At 35.9% G+C, this 22,077-nt stretch overlaps 1 protein-coding gene across 1 annotated transcript; it reads left to right on the top strand.

Annotated features, from left to right (window-relative positions):
- The first annotated feature begins 1,462 nt into the window (after positions 1 to 1,462).
- Positions 1,463 to 21,665, top strand: LOC149569168 (uncharacterized). The gene is made up of 4 exons (XM_089821930.1): positions 1,463 to 1,658; positions 15,888 to 16,033; positions 16,180 to 16,328; positions 21,384 to 21,665. The coding sequence occupies exons 2-4, from the start codon at positions 15,913 to 15,915 to the stop codon at positions 21,459 to 21,461; spliced, it is 348 nt and encodes a 115-aa protein (XP_089678056.1). The 5' UTR covers positions 1,463 to 1,658; positions 15,888 to 15,912; the 3' UTR covers positions 21,462 to 21,665.
- The last annotated feature ends 412 nt before the right edge of the window (positions 21,666 to 22,077 follow it).

Genomic DNA, 22,077 nt, shown 5'->3' with positions numbered 1-22,077 from the left:
AAGAAGAAGAAGAAAGCATCACTTGCTACATTTAAAATTCAAACAATGTAAAAACATACCCTTTTTCCTCCTTTAGCTAGTGCTTCCCAACTTGAAGGTTTAGTGTAGTCCCCAAAAGGAGACCATCATTTACCTTAAAAATAAGAAAAGCTTGTAATAAAAGCACAATATAAACTCTAAGGAATCTCTAGTCCTCTATCTTTAGGGCTCGTTTGGTTGTTGTAATATGATTTAGGAGTTAGAATCTAAAATCCTTGATTTGGGATTTTGGAACTCAAAATCCATATTATGGTTTCTGGAATTTATTCTGGGATTGTTTGGTTCAAACCCAAAAATATTTGATAATTGAAATTTCTTATTCCAAGCCTGTTTGGTTCAAAATACGAATATGTAGTTCAAAAAATGAATATAAAAGTTATAGTGAGAAAGGCGATTCATATTTCCAATTTGTTCAAGAACTTGTTCATGGTGCTTCCAACTCCACACATGCCAAAAATGTCGATGTTCATTGCAAAATAAAAATTTAAGAAAAAGTTAAAAGAAAGATGAAAGAAATTAGATATGTGTGGTACTAGTTATTTTATTTAATCCAAACATATGAGCAGGTGCAACAATAGCTGAAATTTTTCCCCCAATTAAAAAAAGAATGTATTTGTATGAATTTCTGCAATAATCTTTCTAATTTCTTCAAGCAACACCTGCTGATTTTTACAAAAATGGTGTTCAAAGGGTGCTCAAAGTAGATGCAAAGGGTACCATTTCTTGAAACACTTCTCTCTCTCAGTTACAACTCAATTAAATTTAAAAAATATGTGCAAAAATAGGTGCTCCCAAATGGGCATCTAGATGTCAAACCCAATTAAATTTCACTTTAGTTGAAATCCTCATTTTCAAAAAATGGGAATTAAAACGAGAATTCCAAATAACAAGTATTTTGAGGGGAGACAAAATTCTTGTTTTGGGGGTCAAATGGGGATACCGAATCCACATTTCCCCAAATTTCAATTCTCATTTTGCAAACGCAAACAATAGATTGAGAATTTTTGAGAATTTCGAATTCCAATTCACGCTCAAATCCACGATCCAAATGGACCCTAAGTCATGCATTGGTTTGTTTTATCCTCATCAAACCCCCCCAAAAAATAAAATTCACTCAAGGTTCCTTCTCAATCAACTTGGCTTCCTTAATTCTTATCTTTAGTTAGTAGCCGCCAAAAGTTAGCCGACTCTTGAGGTAATTTGTCTCACAACGTTAATTGAGGGTGATTTTCAACAACATTTTTCTCAAACAAATAAACAAAGTTGGCTTAAAGCTATATATAAATAATGGGTGATAAATATCTACGAAAAGTGTGTGCATTTAATTATACGATATGAATGAATGAAAGATTTTTAATCACGTCCACGAGGCCCTAAGCCTAAGGGACCCATATAAAACTCATAGATGTGATTTCTCCATATTGTCTCTTTTTTGTGAAATAAGTAAAAATGGCCGAGTCTTGGTTCTTCTAAAAGGTCTTTTATGTTGTTTGTATGAAGTGAAGTTTTTATGCTAGAGAACAAAGGCTTTTGCCATGGGAAGAGGAAGACTGAAAATCCGATTCGCTGGTTTCATCCCCAACTTCAATTAGACGCAGCAGTATCCATTCGCTCTTCAGGTAATCCCAACTTTTCTGAAAAAAATTGATAGAAAAAATCACAGGCTTGAGCAATGCGTGGGTTCTTTTTGTTTTTCTTTGTTTCACCAACAAGATGTAATCAAGATATGTGGATATGCAAGATTTTTATGGGCTTTGCTTGATGTGTTTTCATCTTGTAAGTTTAAGTGTACGGATTCGTTGGTTGCTCTGAGAAATACGAGAAACGGTTTTGTGATCATCCTGGGCTAACCATTATAGGGTAGAGTTTCTGTCATTGTGGTTTTGGGTAGAATTTTTAGTTTGTATTTTCGACCTTTATTAGCACTAGGGTTTTTGAACATCAACTAGTTAATTATTCTTTACAACTGTTTCTGGGGTCGAGGGTGACAGCTAAAGAAGAGAAGATTTCGGATAGATGTGATATGATATAATGATTCGGATTACCGGCAATGAAATTGAAGTGGGATTTGAATTAGAAGAATAACGAAAATATTCACTGTTTTTGGGTTGAGGATGACAACTAAAAGAACAAGATATCAGGTAGATATGATATGATATTGTGATTAGGAGTACTGGCAATTATACTGATGTGGGATTTAGAATTAGAAAAATAATGAGAAACTTCATTGTTTTGTTGATCTGTTGAGATCAGTCTTACGAGGTTTTATGTTTGGCCCTTCTGGCGCACTTTGTGTGTGGTCATATTGTTTTTTGAGAACGTTTTTGGTTGTTTGTTCATATTGATGATAACTTCACGAGTACTTGTAAGGAAATTGGATTTTCAGACAGCGATCCTGAGAGTTCAATTTTTACTTAGACTGTTAGTATTCTTATTAGAGATTATTCTCGGAAAGTTGTATTCATTTAGCTCAATATACGTGTACTGCTGCTGATAATGATTTATTGAGGAGGAAAGCTATAGTGTATAACGCATTGATTGACTGTATGGTCATCAACAATGCTAAGTATGCTATTTGTACCTTAGTTTAACAGTAAGAGATTAATGAGTAGGAGGCATTTTCCATAGTAAGTCAAATTGTGATATTGCTATCCAGATTAAACCATGTAGTTTTGAGGGAATCTTATTAACCTATGAGCTGTGGGTTCATTAGAAGTTAGAATCCTTCGCTCATGAAAATGAATAGAGCACTAAGCACTCACTACATCACATATATGTGACACTCATAGAGGTAAAGCATTGGACCTTCTATGTAGGTCAACCGTCCCAGTACTACTCCCAACTCACTGCATCACATCTATGCGACACTCGTAGAGGTAAAGCATTGGGCCTTCTATGTAGGTCAATCGTCCCAGTACTACTCCCAACTCAAACACACTTATTCAAAGGAAGAAAGGAGATTATATCCATACGTGGAAACCTCAAGATAATATATGAGGCGATTCTTTGTATCAACTCATAGTAGAAAGAGAACTTTCATCTTTGAACTCTGAGTCTGAGAGTACAAGACTTTTGGGTCAAATCTTTATTACTCCTTTGCCCGAGGAAAGATTATACCACGATAAGATTGTTTCTTCTATTGGAGATGTTGCCTTTTGACCAAATGTGTCTAAAGAAGTAGATCAACACTGGAAATACAAGAATGCCCTAGATAATAGGCAAAATCTTGGGCATATTCCATTTGTTAGAGGAATCTTATTGATTTGACTGATCCTATAGATTCAGAAACCTACCTCTGCAGATCTTGAAGAGTTACTGTTTGAAGTTGAAGTACTTAGAAAGAAGGTTGCAGAGGAGGATGCCAAACACATACATTTGGAAAAGGAAAAAGAAATGATCACCATGAGCGCTCTTATAGAAAGGGAGAGTACTCAGAAGAATGGAAACTCTTAAATAGCAAAATAGGAAGTTGGAGGAGAAGTCTTCGACTCTACATTTAGATCTATTTGTAGATAATGGAGAAATGAGATCTAAGGTTCAAGACCAAGAACATGCTCTACGTGAGAAGGAAGGATCTGCTATTTCATAGATCCAACCCTATAGACCCCTTGAAGAAAATGTAATAGGCCTTATTGCTAAAAACATTGATAAAGGAAAGCAAAAAGTTGTTGACATTTATATCAATGAACCTATTGTTGCATCCAAGGTGAGTTTTGGTATCTGCAAAATTGATTTGGAACTGGAAAGAGCTAAGAAGGAAAGAGAAGATCTGGCAAAGGAGTTGGAGAAGGTTGAAAATGAAGCTCAAGCAGAAGAAATGAAAAGAAAATCCAATTCCTGAAGTCCACCTCTGGTCTAACAGTAGGGCAAAACGAAGCCTCACAAGGTATATCTTCTATCCCAATTGTGGTCCTGTGACAAATGGTCAAGGAATTTCCTTGTCATTACTAGCCTCTTCCTCCACCAAAATTGGTCAACTGACCATAGCACAACAAGGGAAAACTTCTATGCAAACCCAAGCTGTTGGACCTAGTTCTTCCAATGTCTTAGGATCTCAAAAGAGGCCCATATATATGGATAGATATAAGCAAATAACTTTTGTAGGTATCCCTCTTTATCCAAATCCCATATCCAATGAAATAAGAGACAAAGTGTCAAAATTCTCTAGGAACAATGCTATTAGTGGCGAAGAGCACCTCAGAAACTTTATTGACATGTTGAGTGACTATGAGGTAGAACATGAAGATGTTGTTATGAAACTGTTTGTGCACTCACTCATAGGCGATGCCAGAGATTGGTTTAGTAGACTTCTTGATGACAGTATTGGTTCATGGAATGATTTGGAAAGTGTTTCAATGAACAATATGAAGATAACACTAATGCTAGCTTTGTCCTAAATGAACTTAACAATAAATCAGAATGAATCCACTTTTGATTTCAATATTATGTTCCAAAAGGTGATGTACAAGTTGTTCCAGGTCATGAGATTGGATGAGAATGTGTGCTTGACTACCTGCTTTAGTGCATTCAATAGTAAAACGACATACATACTAGGGGACAAGGATCCTAAGACATTGAGGGATGCTTTTAAGATAGCTGTAAACATTGAAAAACAATAGGAGAGCATCTGGGAAGTTACGAAGAAGGGATGATCCAAAGTTGTTTAATCCCTGGGGTAGCAAGAAGGAAGGAGACAAGCTTGGTACAACTAAGAAGCCTGAGGAAGATAAGATGGATCAAGTATTGAAGAATTTGAAGTCTCTAGTCAATAATGTAACTAAGCCTAATACTGGTGAAAAGCCACAATTTAATAACAATTTCAACAGGCAGACCAGATTGCAAAGTAACCCCTACAACACAGTGGAAAGATGGTAAACCTATTAATAATCTGGTGCAAGGTGCAAATGACAAGAATACACCAGATCCATTACAGAGGAACTTTGTAAATATGGTTGAGGAAGTGCCTTAATGTATGGTTTGTCAATCCTCCCATTCTCTTGAATATTGTACAGTCGCTCAGTCATTTTCTGCATCCCAACAATCACAACCTGAAGGAGAAGAAGAGAAAAATCATGATGATGGGGTTTTTAATATGACTATCTCATGTCATGACTGTGAAGAATCAGATACAAATAATCTGAAATGGATGTAAACAATCAGCGAGATATATATCAAGTCTATCATCGGCAGATTTTCTCAGATGATGAAAGTGCAATTGATGACCGAGCATGCAACATGACATCAGATAGGACACATGAATTTGAGAAGACCATCTAAGGAAGAAATTGAAAAGATAATAGCAGAAATGGTTGCTCAAGTCCATAGCACCTATAACTTAAGAAATAGAGCAGTGAACAATGTTGCTGGCAATACCTTGGGCATTTTCATCAAGGATGTGACTCACCAAATGAATGATGACAACAAAGGAAAGAATCAAATAGTTGTCAAAACAAAAGATGCCAAAGCCAATAAATGAGAACCTAAGAAGAGTATGCAAAGTTGCAAACCCAAAATGCAGACTTAACCAAGACAAATGTGGAAGAAAAGAAGCTAAAGCCTGATGCTATCAAACAAGTTAAGGATTTTGCTGTCCAAGGACAAGAAAATAAAGGTATTTTAGATAAATCTCTAATTTTTTGATTGGTTGGGAGGAATTGGAAATATTGGTATCATTGAAAGTGAGTCATCATTAGGAAAAATGATACGAGTCAAACCCAAAGAAAAGTAAGAAAAGGGAGTAATATCTCAGATACCCCCAATGTACTTAGACAGTTCAGCAGCAACATACATAGAGAATATTGACCTTTTCTTTCTTAGTCTAATTATAAATGGAAAGACTGCGAGGAATTGTATGATTGACTCAGGAGCCTCAAACACTGTAATGCCTTTCAAAATCATGGAGTCCCTTGGTTTGAAAGTAGACACAAAACAGGGTAGATGTTGTGTTATGGATTCAAGGGATGTCCCTGTCATAGGTACTATTAGTGCATTACCATACAAACTAGCTGCATATCCTGACAACGATTTAAGTATGAGTGTTCTGGTAGTTGATATTCCTCCCCAATATGTTATGTTATTTTCAAGGAAATGGATTGCTGCTATGGGAGGGAGCTTATAGTGTGACCTATCTTTTGCTACTTTCCACATAGGTGACAAAGCCATCAAAGTCAATAGAGAGCCTAGGGTTACTCATATGATTAAGAACAATATAGATAATGATGCCACATGCGTCCTTGGCATTGATATAAATGCCTTTAGAGCTGAAATCACTGTTTTAGAAACTGAGAAACCAGTCCCATTAATTGTGCAGGAAGTAACTAGGTGTTCTGATTCACGAGGACCATGGGTCATGTATTTTGATGGTACCAATTCTAAAGAAGGATCAGGGGCTGGGGTGGTCTTTGTTTCACCAGATAAGAGGACATTTAGATATTCTTTCACTTTAAATTTTACATGTACCAATAATATAGTAGAATATGAAGCACTCTAACTAGGGTTGAAAGTAGCTCTCAAACATGGTATTAAAAAGTTACATGTAATTGGTGATTCTTAATTGGTGGTGTCTCAAATTAGGCAAACTTATGTATCCAAGAACAAAAGGTTGAAACTGTATATAAATGCTGTTTGGGATGAAATTGAAGCATTTGATGCATTTGGGATAACTTGGATGGACAAAACAAATAACAAAATGACTGATTTGCTTACTAATGTGGCTATTAAACCTGATGTTGTTTTTTTTACTGTGGTTTCAAATGTTGAAGTACAAAATAGGCCATCTATCCCTGATAATATAGAGAATTGGCAAGTGTTTGAATATGACAAAGACATGCTGGAAATTCCTTTTAAATGAAGATAAGTACCATGGCCAAGAATTAGACTTCAGTGCCTTTGTTGAAATTGTAAATGGGAAGGACATTGTTTTGGTCAAGAAGTTTTGCAATTGAAAACAAAGAAAGTTTCCAAGGGATTTGTAGTGTTGGAGAGTGTCTTTGACAATTAGGATAGAGTTCAATCAAAAGTCAAAGACAAAAAGCCAGAAGAGTTGGAAGAGGTCAACCTTGGAAATGTTGAATCGCCAAAGAAGGCATACATAGGCAAGAATTTATCCTCCACTATAAGAAAGTCTTTAATTGATTTATTGAGAAAATTTAGATGTGTATTTGCTTGGTCTTATAATGATTTAAAGGCTTATGGGGAGGACTTATTTAAGCATGTTATCCCCTCGAAAGAAAATGTCAAAACCATTTAGCCAAAAACAAAGGCCTATAAATCCTACATGGGCTCCAAAGATGCAAGAGGAGTTAATGAAACTCAGAGATGGAGGTATTATCAAGCCCATAAGACATTCCACTTGGTTTTCAAATTTGGTACCAGTCAAAAAGAAGAATGGGGATATCAGGCCGTGTAGATTTTAGAAACCTAAACATTGCTTCCCTAAAAGACAACTATGGTCTACCAAACATGGAAGATATGTTGTAGGATGTGACTGGTTCTAAATTAATGTCAATGATGGATGGATTTTCAGGTTACAATCAAGTGTTAGTTAATGAAGCAGAACAATATAAAACTGCTTTTACAACACTGTGGGGAATTTATGTATATGTTAGAACGCCTTTTGACTTGATTAAATGCAGGGGCAACCTTCCAAAGAGCCATGGATGTTGCTTTTACTGATTATATAGACAAATTCATGGTGGTGTACTAGGATGACCTAACTGCATATTCCAAGAAGGTAGAAGATTATTCTAAACATTTGGAGAAAATTTTCATAAAAGACCTAGAATATGTAGTTTCCCTTAATCTGAGGAAAAGTACATTTGGAGTCATAGAGGGAAAACTTCTTGGTCACATAGTATCCAAGGATGGGTAAAAATTGATCCAGAAAGAGTTGCAGCCATTGATAAAGTCCCTAAGCCTAAAAATGTCAAAGGAATCCAATCATTCTTTGGCCAAGTTAATGTCTTGAGAAGGTTTATAACAAATTGTGCAGAGATTAGTAAGCCAATCTCCAAAATGCTCAAAAAGGGAGCAGTGGTCAAGTGGGATGGAGAACCTTTAGTAACTTTCCAGGAGATAAAAGATGCAATAAAAAATGCACATGTACTGAGGACTCTAGATTATACTAAGCCTATGCATATCTTTTTATTTGCTTCTTTTCATACAATTGGAGCAATTTTGCTCCAAAAAAATGAGGAGGGTTTTGAACAACCCATTGCATTCTTTAGTAAATCTCTTCAAGCTGCAAAGCTTAAATATGATATAAGCGATAAACAGGCTTATGCCTTGCTAAAAGTAGTTAAGTCTTCCAGGTGTTACTTGGTTGGTGCCACAATCATAGCTTTTGTCCCAAGTGCTGCTGTAAAAGACATTCTCTCAACAAGAGGTGTCGGGCAAAAGATGTAGGTGGATGAACAGGATTTAGGAATTCAACGTATATGTTCAGATCACAAAATTGGTAAGAGGCCAAAAGTTGGCAAAATTAATGGCACAATCAAACCTAGATGCTAACAAAATAAATGTTCTAGATGATGATCACCGCTCTTATATTTGTCATATGGACCATTGTGGATGGTACGAAGATGTCATTTATTATTTGCAACATATGAATACTCCACCTAATATGATTGATAACGAGAATAGGTCTTTGAAACTACAAGCAATAAGGTACATTATAGTTGATGGTAAGCTTTGGGGGAGAAATCTTGAAGGGGCACTTTTGAAATGTGTAGACCAAGAAAAGTCAGTCGAAATCCTAAATGAAATACATAGTGGAATATGTGGAGGACATTATATGGCCAAGACAACAACTCATAAGGTGATGAGATCTGGTTTCTAGTGGCCTACTTTATTAAAAAATGCTTATGAATTGGTAAGAAAATATGACTCATGTCAAAGGTTCACTGGTAGACTGAAATTTTCAGGAAACGTGCCTCTAAAGCCAGTGGAGATGCAAGCCCCTTTTCAACAGTGGGGATTGATTTCATTGGAGAGATTGACAACAAATCTAGTGGGGGTTGTTCATGGATTTTGGTTGCCATTGATTATTTCACCAAGTGGGTAGAAGCAATCCCAACTAGAAGGTCTACTAGCAAAGTTGTTAATGACTTCATCCTAAATAAATCATTGTTACATTTGGTTTCCTGAAAGATTTGTGACTAATAATGCTATGTGTTTTAGATCTGAGTAATTTGTTCAATTTTGTGACAAATATGGTATTTTTTTTTTATAGTTAACATTTTTTGTATTGATTATAAAGACGATTCTTACAATAGCATGCCATAGTGTTAAGAGGACACTATAAAAGTCCTCATAAAAACCACCATTAACAAAAAAGTTAATGCATATTATAAGCAAAAGGCATTAACGCCTACTAACTTAACCCATCCCATTACATTATGTAAACGCAAATATTAGGAAAACAACCAATCATCCATAAAAAGATCCTGCCCATTCACTTCTTGAACTAGGTTGCAGCCTCCTCCATAGTAAAATTTGGTATGGAGAGGTTGTCCTCTTGATTGCCGCTTCCTACTAGAGCCACTTGTTACTGCCTCCCTTGCCAAAGACATGTCAACCCACATACCTGCTTGCGTGGAATCCCTAGCAGTGTCACTTCTTTCCTTGCCCAGCTGGTATCTCAACGGTTCTCTAGGTGGTCACACACTTTTCTTGGGCGTCGTCTTCATAAAACCCTTCCTCCCATCATCTAGCACCTAGATCCTTTCTTGCAGAAAGGTAATCACCTTCCTCCACCCTTCGGCCTCTTTTGGCATGTGTTCCTCATGGGGAGTTGTAAACGACCACACAACCAGAGGTTGCAACAAAGAATCTCCACCTCCAATCAGCCTCCACAGTTCTTGCCCCATTTCCAGTCCTACACCTAGCTTGGCTCTATCAATGACCTCGTCTACTCCCAACAACCATTTCGGGTCAATACACACAACAATGACTCTGTATACTTCCTCTTTTGACTATTCGACAAGCAGTGCCAGGGCCACAAAGAGGGACACGATGTCCAGATTGGACCTCCTCCTCCAGTAGGAGTCCAAATATTCCGGGGTGACAAATATGGTATTACCAAGTGCACTTCTTCCCCATATCACCCTTAGGGCAATCGGTAGGCAGAATCCTAAATAAGAGTTTGTTGAAAATTATTAAAAGGATTCTAGATGATAACAAAAGGGCTTGGGATTCCAAGTTACCTTTGGCACTTTGGGTAGATAGGGTGACAGTGAAAAAAGCGATTGGAGTAGCACCAATGAACTCGTGTATGTGATTCAAGCTAGATTACCTCAGAACAATCTAATGGGTTTATACAAGTCTGTCCAAAAATATGATGAAGATATTGGGGATGATATGCAGGAAAGGATAGATGAACTTGCTGGGTTAAATGAGCATAGAGGAGAAGCAACAACAAAAAATGCTAAATTACAGTTGCAAATGAAGCATTTGTTTGATAAGAGGACAGTAGAGAGAGTTTGAAGTGGATGATACGATACTACGGTGAAATGCAAGACTGGAGGATAAAGGAAAACATGGGAAATTTGATCCCATTTGGTTAGGCCCTTATCTGGTTCATAACAAGTGGGGTGAGGATTCATATTTTTTGAAAGAACTCTTTGATTCTTGAAGAGATACTTAAGAAGTTTTATGCTTTCCATGAACAGTAGTTAGGTTTGTACATATTGTTTATATTGTGTTTCTTTCTTGGTAGGTTTGTTGGTTGTTGTCGTTTTGGTCTAGTACTCTCCAGTCTTGTCAAGCGAGTGGTATGCTCTAACCAGAAATTCTGAGCCCTTCCATGAATATAGAATATCCATCATCCCTAGAAAGAGCCACTGTTAGTCCCTTTAGGAATTGGTATCTCATTAGCTCTGATTTTTGAACCTTAGTTCTCAACAGTCTTATTTTGAATTTTTAGAGCAGCATTTTATAGATAAAAACCCTAAATGATCTAAGAGAGGGTTTACCTTTGCTTAATTTCGAATATCTTTTAAGGGTTTTGTTTGTGTGCTAAAAGGGGTTTTAAAAAATAAAAGCTTTTATATCGTATGCTTTTTGTGATTTTACTTTATTACCCTTTTTTTGTACTTGTTGGTTTGCTTAATGCTTCGAATTTTCCAATTTGTTACTTACCTTCGGTGGACCCATGTTATGTGATTGTTTTCTAACCATCAGACCTTGATTAAATCTACAATTGTCACCTTTTCACTATTGGAATGTGTGAGGATTTTAATCATTGCAAGAATGCGACCTTTTGACATGTGTTCAATGGGGCCATCAAGCGCATCTGATCTAGATTGTTGGATTATGGTTAGATCAAGGGTTGTCACATTGTCGCTATATCAAGATGTGCGATCTTTATTCATTGCGACAACTCGACATTGTGACACCTATACTCAGTAGGGCCTTGGAGCGGAAGGAAGTTGGGAATAGATGCATGAATGATGGACACATGTCAGAATCAGGAATGATTGTAGCCATCAATCAAATTGTCTTAAGAGTTTGTTGTAGAGTGGAAATATCACTCAAGTTCACAGATACAGAGATATGCTAATCATACAGAATATCCCATTTGGTTAGGCCCTTATCTGGTTCATAACAAGTGGGGTGAGGATTCATATTTTTTGAAAGAACTCTTTGATTCTTGAAGAGATACTTAAGAAGTTTTATGCTTTCCATGAACAGTAGTTAGGTTTGTACATATTGTTTATATTGTGTTTCTTTCTTGGTAGGTTTGTTGGTTGTTGTCGTTTTGGTCTAGTACTCTCCAGTCTTGTCAAGCGAGTGGTATGCTCTAACCAGAAATTCTGAGCCCTTCCATGAATATAGAATATCCATCATCCCTAGAAAGAGCCACTGTTAGTCCCTTTAGGAATTGGTATCTCATTAGCTCTGATTTTTGAACCTTAGTTCTCAACAGTCTTATTTTGAATTTTTAGAGCAGCATTTTATAGATAAAAACCCTAAATGATCTAAGAGAGGGTTTACCTTTGCTTAATTTCGAATATCTTTTAAGGGTTTTGTTTGTGTGCTAAAAGGGGTTTTAAAAAATAAAAGCTTTTATATCGTATGCTTTTTGTGATTTTACTTTATTACCCTTTTTTTGTACTTGTTGGTTTGCTTAATGCTTCGAATTTTCCAATTTGTTACTTACCTTCGGTGGACCCATGTTATGTGATTGTTTTCTAACCATCAGACCTTGATTAAATCTACAATTGTCACCTTTTCACTATTGGAATGTGTGAGGATTTTAATCATTGCAAGAATGCGACCTTTTGACATGTGTTCAATGGGGCCATCAAGCGCATCTGATCTAGATTGTTGGATTATGGTTAGATCAAGGGTTGTCACATTGTCGCTATATCAAGATGTGCGATCTTTATTCATTGCGACAACTCGACATTGTGACACCTATACTCAGTAGGGCCTTGGAGCGGAAGGAAGTTGGGAATAGATGCATGAATGATGGACACATGTCAGAATCAGGAATGATTGTAGCCATCAATCAAATTGTCTTAAGAGTTTGTTGTAGAGTGGAAATATCACTCAAGTTCACAGATACAGAGATATGCTAATCATACAGAATAACACAATTGAGATACATATAAAGTAAAACACAAAATGTACCATTAATACCACAATGCCAGTAGGTGAGGAAATGGTTTCATTTATTAATACCCAAAATCAACATCCGTACATTGATAATATTCCAAGTACTTATAGAAGAGTCGGTTGGTTGGAAACCAACTGACGCATTCCCTCACCGCCTAACTACCCAACCTGACTAGCTTAAACAAGTACTAAACATAATAGTTACTTTATTCCAACTACATTTGCTTTAAGCCGTTGATTTGAATAAAGATCAACGATTGTCGCTATGGATTTGTGTAAGCTTGTTAAGGAATGCGACAAAGTGACCTTCCAACACTTGTCCTCAGTGGGTCAAAGTGTGTAATAGAATTGCTGTTTTTGACACTGTTGATCTTGATCATCATCAATAGATGTCACGTCGTCGCCAAGATAAAAAGCATAATGCTTATTTGTTGCAAACATGCGATAATTTGCCACACGTCTCCGTATGTATTTATATTTCTTGACTATCTTATATTTGAGCTATACTGATCTCCAATGTTATTTCTCACCTTGTTATATGTTTTATTGATGTCTGGACGTGTATTGACCAATTCAGTTATATCTATTTGAATTATTGTGGTTTGAAGGCCTCTATATCTCTTTGTATCATCTGTAGTGGTCCAAGAACTACTAGGCAGATATTCAAACAAAATTCACTGATAAACACATTCTACAACACCGATCAACATTGACATTCTGGTCTATGTTCAACGATCTGATATTGTTCTACCACGAGCAGTTTATCTCTAATCTCCTCCATAGGGTGTTTTTGTTTGAATCACGAATGTCCGACACATGAGACTATATTCTTTTCTACACAACTAAAGAATTTTGAAGGGAGAGAGCCAACAATACATTCTATTAACGAGTGTCCATCACATTGCCATCAATTTTAAAATAATTTCTTAAATCTTTTAATGTAGATCTTTGTGGTGGTTCATCTTCAATGCACAGGCGTCAGATCTTCTACTCTAATACCATGTTAAGTTTCTAAGGATCTGCTGCAAATATACTATGCGTTGCCATAATATTTGGTATTTGTGTTCCAAATGGTAGCGACCTCATTATTTATAATGAGAAAACAATAAGAAAAGACATGTCCCTTCACGACATATGTCGATTCGTTAATTGTATAATTAATATAATAACAAAAATAATCATAGTTATATATATTAATTTCTCTCATGTAATAAAGTTATATCTCATATATCATTATATATAGCCATAGTTTTATCCCTACCAAACATCAACACTGAACTGCCCAACGTGTGGGGATAAGAGAAAAATAAATGCGTGGAACCTTGAGAAGATCCCATTTAGGTGGTTTGGGGAGACTAGAGGGCCAAACAATAAGTTGCAAAGTGAACAATCATAAACTTGCACAAGCTAGGTCAGAGCTGTCTCTTTGCAATAAGGTAAACCTTTTTTTTCCATTCACAACCTATAAATTTACTTGCTAGGGGAGAAGTCATAGAACAATGATTTTTTCTTTCTGATGGTTCCTTTTGGTACCATTCCTTTTCTATTGACTGCACTACAGATAAATATTATTATTCAAATTACACTATCACATGTAACTGTTCTAGTGGCCTTTTGCATACGAGGGAAGGGAATGTTAAATCACGAATCCTCAAATGATGTGTCGATTTCAGGTCATGAACAATTTTTTTAATGAAGGATTCTAAGTCAATATGTATGTGTTCTTTGTGGCAAGTTTTGTTTGACAGTTGAATGTAGATCGAATTTAATATTTTTCTAGAAAATAATTGTTAAAAAAAGAGTAGCAAATAGATACTCATTTTTCTTGCTTGTCTATTCAGTCAGTTTGGAAATCCCAGTAAGGACTGTATATCTAGTCTTGTGTTTGTGGATGTTTGATCTTTTGCTCATGGCCATTTCTTAAAATTGGTTTTTTCGTTAGAATTTTGTCATTTGTTTATTCTGTATACTTATTTATGTTTTCAAAAATGGATGAAATGTTCCATCGTTTGGAAAACATATTGGCTGGTTTGTTTTATATAAAATTTGTATTGCTTGCTTGAAATCTCAGTAAGGACTGTATATCTAGTCTTGTGTTTGTGGATGTTTGATCTTTTGCTCATGGCCATTTCTTAAAATTGGTTTTTTTGTTAGAATTTTGTCATTTGTTTATTCTGTATACTTATGTTTTTCAAAAATGGATGAAATGTTCCATCTTTTGGAAAACATATTGGTTGGTTTGTTTTATATAAAATTTGTATTGCTTGCTTTAATTCCCTACCTTTGTTCCAGGGCATTCCTTTTAGTTTTTATGGTAATTGTGGGAATGTGAAAAGGGGAAGCTTACAAGTACCAGAATGACAAAATTCTAGAAATGATATTTGAGCAGGAAGTATGGGAACATTACAACGACTAAGGGGACGGAGTATGACGGTTAGACACAAATTTTAGAACAAATGGGAGTGAAGTTCCTATGAGCATGTAAAAACTGCAGTTAGCTTTCATCAACATAAACTTTGATACAAGGACATTGGGAATGACTTGAGCTTAATGATCTAGTAGAAATGACAGGAAACCTCCATAACCATATCTTTGTTTGAGGAAGATACCAATTGACTTGAAAGCACTGCAAAGTTTCCTTTCAACATAGGAAAGGAAACAAAGAACCCTGTACAAGGAAGAAGTTACAGACATCTACCAAATCAAGTTAATGTGAGTGAAATCAGATTACCATCCATGCAGATGAGAATGTTGAAGAACTGGTAGCAATAGTGAGCACTGGGTGGAATAAGCGAATGGGAATTTGCAATATTACAAGGAAAGGAAGCAAAATGAAATCATCAAAGGAGCACAATGAAGTTTTTATAGCAAGTTGAGAAGACAACCAAAGGATGGTCAAGGAATTCTAAATTAAACTTTCTTTAAAGTAAGTGTATGAAGGTTATCAGATGGGTAGAGTCCATCTCCTAAAGATTTCCCATAAAAAGTTTGAAGTTTGTTTTAGTAATGAATCTTTTTGGAGATGGAAATTACATAAATCGCCTTTTTCTCCGACTCTCTAAAAATCAATTGTTAACTGCCTACCATTTGTTAATAAACTACACGCTGTTTGCCATCTTTATTTTTTGCATCATTACAATTTACAATAACTGCTGTTGACCTCAGTCAATTCCAAATTGCTGTTTAGATTGACTTACAGATTTTTATAAATTTTTTTTTTGTCAATTGACTAGGTACCAAGGACAAGAAGTCTTAATCATGACATTGGCCATGCTTTCTAAACGAATTTGTACAAACTTCAAGTCTCAGCGTTGTCAGAATCCTTTGCCTGTCTGCAACATGATTTTCCGAAGCATCTCCAAACGAACAGAATACCTAAGTACTCTGTCCCTTTGTTGCTTTATTTTTTCAATGATTTCAATGACAAAAAAATGATGCTCATTGTAAATTCAAGTAGGGTGTAGCTGTTTGTTGTTATTTTCCTTTTTATTTAATGGAACTAATAATAGTTAAATGTGGATGCAGAGGAAGTAGATCTTGCAGGTTTCCTAAAGGCTGTAGGGAATGGAGTTGAGACACATACTGAAAAACTTGCAAATGAAATTGGAGATTTGCAACAGCTGCTCACTACCAGAACTTTAAAGCTGAAGAAGATGGGAGTTCCTTGCAAACAGGTATTTTTTAATTTTGGCATCAAAATTCTGTTTACTATTAAACTATGTTGCAGTGCTCGGGGTCCCGGAGAGGGAAAATGCTCTCATGTGTCTGTTACAAGTTTTCTGTGCATGATAAAGCGGGGGTATCTTTATTTTTCATGCAAGTGATCCTAGTATGGATACATTGTAAATCAACTTTCTTGGTTGCCAACTGTAACATGTTTTTTTATTTTTTTGCAATGTGTGCTCATGGTGACAAGTTACAGATTCATGTAAGAATTTGGTTTTTCTTGGATAATAATGTCATCCCAAAGAGTTCAATCCATCATAAAAAGTCTGTTTGAATTTTGAAATGACAAGCTTCCAGAATTGATCTCATTTGTTTGCTTCTACAAATCAAAGAGGGTAAAAAATAATTTGAAGAAGTCTATAAGAACAAAAATGTGGATGACTGGCATAAATCAGTCTGGTAATGTGGATTTGCAACTGAGAACTCCACTTAAAAGTGTAGCAGATTTTGTAGTCAAGATGGCTATTGTAATCTCAACAGAGAAAGTGTTCAGTAGCCTTTCTGTTTATTTGACCAAATGTAGCATTTGTGTGTAGCAAGTTTCTTTTCCTATGTAGCTCAGAAGATGCAGAAGGCCCTCTGAAAATTCCTTATTTAACTGTGTTAGAGCGCTCCCTAGTGATCCAGTTAAAAAAATACATATGTTGGAGCTTCTAACTGTAGGCCACACAAATATACCGAGAGGAGGGTAGATGTAATGCCCCCCCTAGCCTATATAACATATTATTAAGTTTTTATTTAATGCTAATCCCCACTAGCAATTAATAATAATATTTAATACATTTCTTTTGTATTCATAATAGAAAAAAACAAACAATAAAAGAAATTTATTTAAAAAAAAACATTTTTCTCATGCATGGGGAAAATAAGGATAAAACAAGAAGACATGGCAGTTACGGGGGTTGTAGAGATAAGGGTGGGGAATTTTGACCGAATGCAGGTAGGGACTATTATTCTGCACATGATTTTGCAGGGATTGCAGAGAATTTACATTGCAGCTTCTGGGGACTTCGCTCGAGGCGTACTCTCAAACTGTGAAGTATCCATTTTGTGATTACTCACTTCCAGTTACTGTCTAAGTCACAATTGATACCATGTTTGTTGCTTCGCTAACACTCAGTCTGCAGATATCATGTCAATGAATCATGTATTTGGTGCTTTTCCTTCAATCATAGGATTACATGAGATCAGATTTCTGTGATGTAGCATTCAGTCAAAAAAATCATACACCACCTTTTCTATGCTTCGACAATATCCTTACATGTCTACCAGAGTATTCCCATTTGTAGTATGTAATGATATTTTCCCCCTTCTGTTATGGTTTGATTGATGTCCATAGCTAGTTTTAAAGCTACCATTTAGGTACAGACCGGTAGTATGCTGGTAGAAAAATCAGGAGGTTGGTACTCTTATGCATTCAAGTGTCAAAATTCTACTCATGAAGAATATTTGAATTTAAACATTGATGGTGTCACTCTTTGGACAGATGACGGAGCTGGGAATGGAAAGTTGTGTCGCTAACATGCAGTATGCAAATATCTGCATTTCTCTTAAGCTGAATGATGTCTGTCCCCTTATAATACCACTCCTCCACTTCATACAAACTGTGCTTTATTTATTCTGGAGATATGGCTTACACCACTTTGAATAAATAAATAAATAAAAATAAATCAGTAGATACAATGATTATCGCCAAGATATATCCAGTTTCAGCATCATTAGCAAGCCTTTCGCATGTACAGGTCTTCAACAGTATATGTGCTCTATATGAAGTTAACCTAAGCTCCCATTCTTTCTTTTCCATTTCTGCCTTGTTTCCACAATCAGAGGGTAACGTTGACCTGACTTAAGTGAGCAGCATGAGCAGCAAATAGGGCTTATGGACTTGACTGCCTGATCTCTTCATCCATTTTCCATCCGACAAAACAGGTCTTCATTCACAAGAGAAATGCGTACTCATTCGATCATGAACAATTTTTTACTCCTCTCTAATCAAATCTTTATTAGATTCTGCACTCCATGTATTGCTTGATGTATTCTTATTATACAAGGTACGATTTACACCTGCAACTTGGCTCTGATACAATGTTGATTTTTTGAGGATCGCTACAAATGTACTAAGCACTGCCATTGTATTTTGTATTTGTTTTCCAAATGGCAGCAACCTCTTATTTAAATTGAGAATAAGCCATGAAGAGACATGTCCCTGGTGCACGTCTATTCATTAATTAGATAATTAATATAATAAAAAAAATTAATCGTTGTTATATATATATATATATATATATATATATAATATTAATTTCTCTCATATATAATTATATATAGGTTTATCCGACGGAAGCTACCAAACATCAACAAGAAAATGACTGGACTTTCTTTCATTCAATTCATATACTGAAGTTGAACTGGTTGCAAACAACAAGACACATTGATCAAGCAGCTTGTCTAATCGACTTGGAGGGAACCAAAATCTTTGTAGATCTTGAGGCGATTCCAGCTATACCTATGCAGTAAATTCTTTCTTCACTGGTTAGAGTACACTTCTGGATTCCTCTATGATGTCAACGGATCATGTAGAATTTTCTTGGGAAGGGGTTTCTATCTCCCAAAGGAATAAATGGTGAAACAATAAATCTTTGGATTTGTTATTGCACTTAACCCTTTCCTAATTAATGTGGGAAGAAAGCATATTATGTGGTCCATGATAGGGTTGTCTAAATCACAAAGAATGATTCCATGGTAGAGGTAGTTGCCAGGCTTACAAGGTTGAGCAATGCATTTTCACAAATGTGGTGGCAAAAAGAATTTACAATTTTCAGGAAGTTGTATGATTATTCAAAATTCCTTTGTAATATAAATGCCACCTCATTCACAGTTTTTTGGAATGAATATTTTGCAACTTTATGCACTCGATTGATGTTAGCTCCTCATATTATCCTCAAAACTGGTTTGTCAGCCTACAGGTCCAGATCCAAGTCCAGCTCCAATCCCAGTTTAGAAACTGGTTCGTTTCTATACTGTAGCCATCCAGGGTTCTGTCATGTTGTTTTGTAATTGATCTGAACAAAACTGGGAAGAACCCACAACGAAAAATAGAACTTTTAAAATTTTGTCATGGTCCTGGCCCAGTGTCTGCTCTTCTCTGTATTTCATGCTGGTGTTGGGCTTCAAAAAATAGGTGGATTGTAGGTATGTTGGTTTTCTGTGTGTTGTGTCCAAATCTGGTTCTGTGCCTGCCTACCTGAATGACTCTACAGAGTTCATGCTGGTTCCAGCAAGCTCTAATTTGGACAGAATGTTTGCCTAGAAAATAAATCCTGGAAACATGAGAGATATCCATTAATTGAAGTGGTAAATGATAGGGTCAGAGGGCTTTAAACAACCCAGAAAGGAATATGCATTCAAGTGGTGAATGAGAGAGTTAGAGGGCTGGGAAAATCTAATGCTACTGTTAAACATTTGATAGCGATAAGACATCATAGAATCAGCTATTATATGTGAAAGTATAATGGGAAAACATTTGGTATCCTGAAGACATCATAGAATTAGCAATTGAAAGTGAAGTTTTTGATTCATGTAAGAATCATTTTTGTATCCCACACGATGAATGACAATTATGTGAATTTGGTATCCCACACGATGAATGACAATTATGTGAAGTTTTTGATTCATGTAAGAATCATTTTTGTATGCTATGGTACGATTATTTATTAATAAACAATCTTCCAAGGGGTCGGATTCAGTGGAAGCAGATGGTGTTAATTCATGCTATGGTTATCTTTGTGAGTCTCTTTCAAAACTTGGACTATCCACAATCCAAAACATAGGAAAATGGAGTATTTGATGATTGTCCTTGAATATTTATTTCTATTGCCATTTAATTAAGATGAGAAGAGCTTAAAACATAAGGATGTTGCTGCGAATGTAAACTAACTCTGCTCAGTACCCTCACCTCCTGGAGGAGGAGGAGGAGGAGGAGGTGGCATATCTGGCCTAGGTGGTGGTCATGCACCCCTTGACTCTCGAGCATACTGGGAAAATCGGGGCACCTGCTGAGCCTCATTGGGCACCACTGTGGAATATGCTGCAAAATAATAGGCCGCTTGAGCCGCCTGAAGTTGAACCTCATCCTGCAGCATCTCTGGCTTCTCGTTTCTGTAAAGGGACAAATTGCAAGAATGTTAATGCTAGTTTATAGAGTATTTGATTCTTCTCTAATATCATGTTTCTGTTGGTATATGCTTTGCATACAGAATTTCCTGCAATCTAAGCATAGAGTGATGATTGATTGTAGTAGTTACTAGGCTGGGTAGCCTTGCCATGTTTTTGAACTGATAGAATTTGTGGCATATTCTGCAACAAAGAATTTGAAGACACTGAAATATTCTCAAGCCAATCTCACTTGAAAACCTAGATTTCAGCTTAGACTCTGTAAATCAATAGGAAAATATTATTATTTGTAAATTTATTATAAATGTTTAGTGACTACAAAATAATAGATTCTGGCTGGAAATTAGGAAAGTAATAACAAGATATTGTAATATGATTATTATTAAGCAATAAAAATATTGGATGGTTTCACAATTTTTCATTTCAGAGGAAGTAAACTTTGGAACAGGAAGCCATTGCAAGAATAATGAATTGGCATTTAACAAATTATTTGATTATGCTAATAAATAATCACTTCCCAACTATTGAAAAAAATCTCATAAAATTATTGATAATATTGGTACCTTAGCGCAGTTAACAGCTACACCCTTAAAACTACAAGGGTCAGTGGAAGGGTAAAACAGAAATACCTGTGACGTGTTTCTGAAAGGCTTAATGGCATTGTAACAAGCTTGTGTACATTTTAAAATTAGGAGATTAAGAGGTGCAAGGGTTATACATTATGTAATTCTATTTCATTTAAGTTAGTAGATTGTTTTCAGTTAATACCATTGGTTTGTATGGTAGATTGTATTTAGCTAATACCATTGGTTTGTATGCTTGTCCTGCAGAGAAAATTGATTCTACGATTTACACACAAGTACAGGCTAGGATTATGGAGGCCAAGGGCAGTTGATTTAAAAAAGTAGATCCTCTCCAGCTTCTGTGTTGCTTTACTACTCTTTGTAACTTTGCCTAGCTCTTGAAAGATCCTAGAAAGGTTTCATTTTGGTATAACTTGGGTGAGCATAGGTCTCTTTCTGAAGACATGAGGAAATTAAGATTGTGTAGTCCGTCACATTTCATTACTTGAAGTTAGGAATTTACAGAAGTGTTCAGGTGTTTTTCTTTTCTTTTTGTTGTTGCTCTAGAGTTTTAAATGACATCAGTTGCCTCATCTATAACTCAATTTTAGGGTGGTGGAGTTATAAATTCCATATCCAGAGCAGTAATGCATTTAACTATTAAAAGGGTTTTTGCTAATGTGAATTAGAAATTCCATCGATTCCTCAATCAAATTTTAACTTTGTTTAGTTTCTTGATGTAAGACAATGTGCCTTCATATGGTCTCCTGCCAAATGGTTCCACTTGGGCCATAGCCATTTCATTTTGTATGCCATATATGCCGTTTGATCATGCATAAAGCACATTAGGGGCATTTGCAATGCGGTTACTTCAGTTACAACATGCACATGTGATGCAGATCATCTTAAAAAACTTAACCAATCAGTGGGATGCATGCTGATCCCTTCAAAATCCATGAAA

The sequence above is a fragment of the Cupressus sempervirens genome, chromosome 3 (genome assembly GCF_028749045.1).
Source record: "Cupressus sempervirens isolate cs-2001-9-10 chromosome 3, ASM2874904v1, whole genome shotgun sequence".
NCBI classification, from domain to species: domain Eukaryota; kingdom Viridiplantae; phylum Streptophyta; class Pinopsida; order Cupressales; family Cupressaceae; genus Cupressus; species Cupressus sempervirens.
The sequence above is the reverse complement of the archived record's forward strand: the minus strand, read 5'-3'. Positions and strand labels throughout refer to the sequence as shown.

Bases quoted from the DNA above. Each gene is read 5' to 3' on its own strand.
- LOC149569168 (XM_089821930.1), top strand. From the start codon at position 15,913: ATGACATTGGCCATGCTTTCTAAACGAATTTGTACAAACTTCAAGTCT. The intron at 16,034-16,179 runs GTACTCTGTCCC...ATGTGGATGCAG, and splicing joins CAAACGAACAGAATACCTAA to AGGAAGTAGATCTTGCAGGT. The intron at 16,329-21,383 runs GTATTTTTTAAT...CTTGTCCTGCAG, and splicing joins TGGGAGTTCCTTGCAAACAG to AGAAAATTGATTCTACGATT.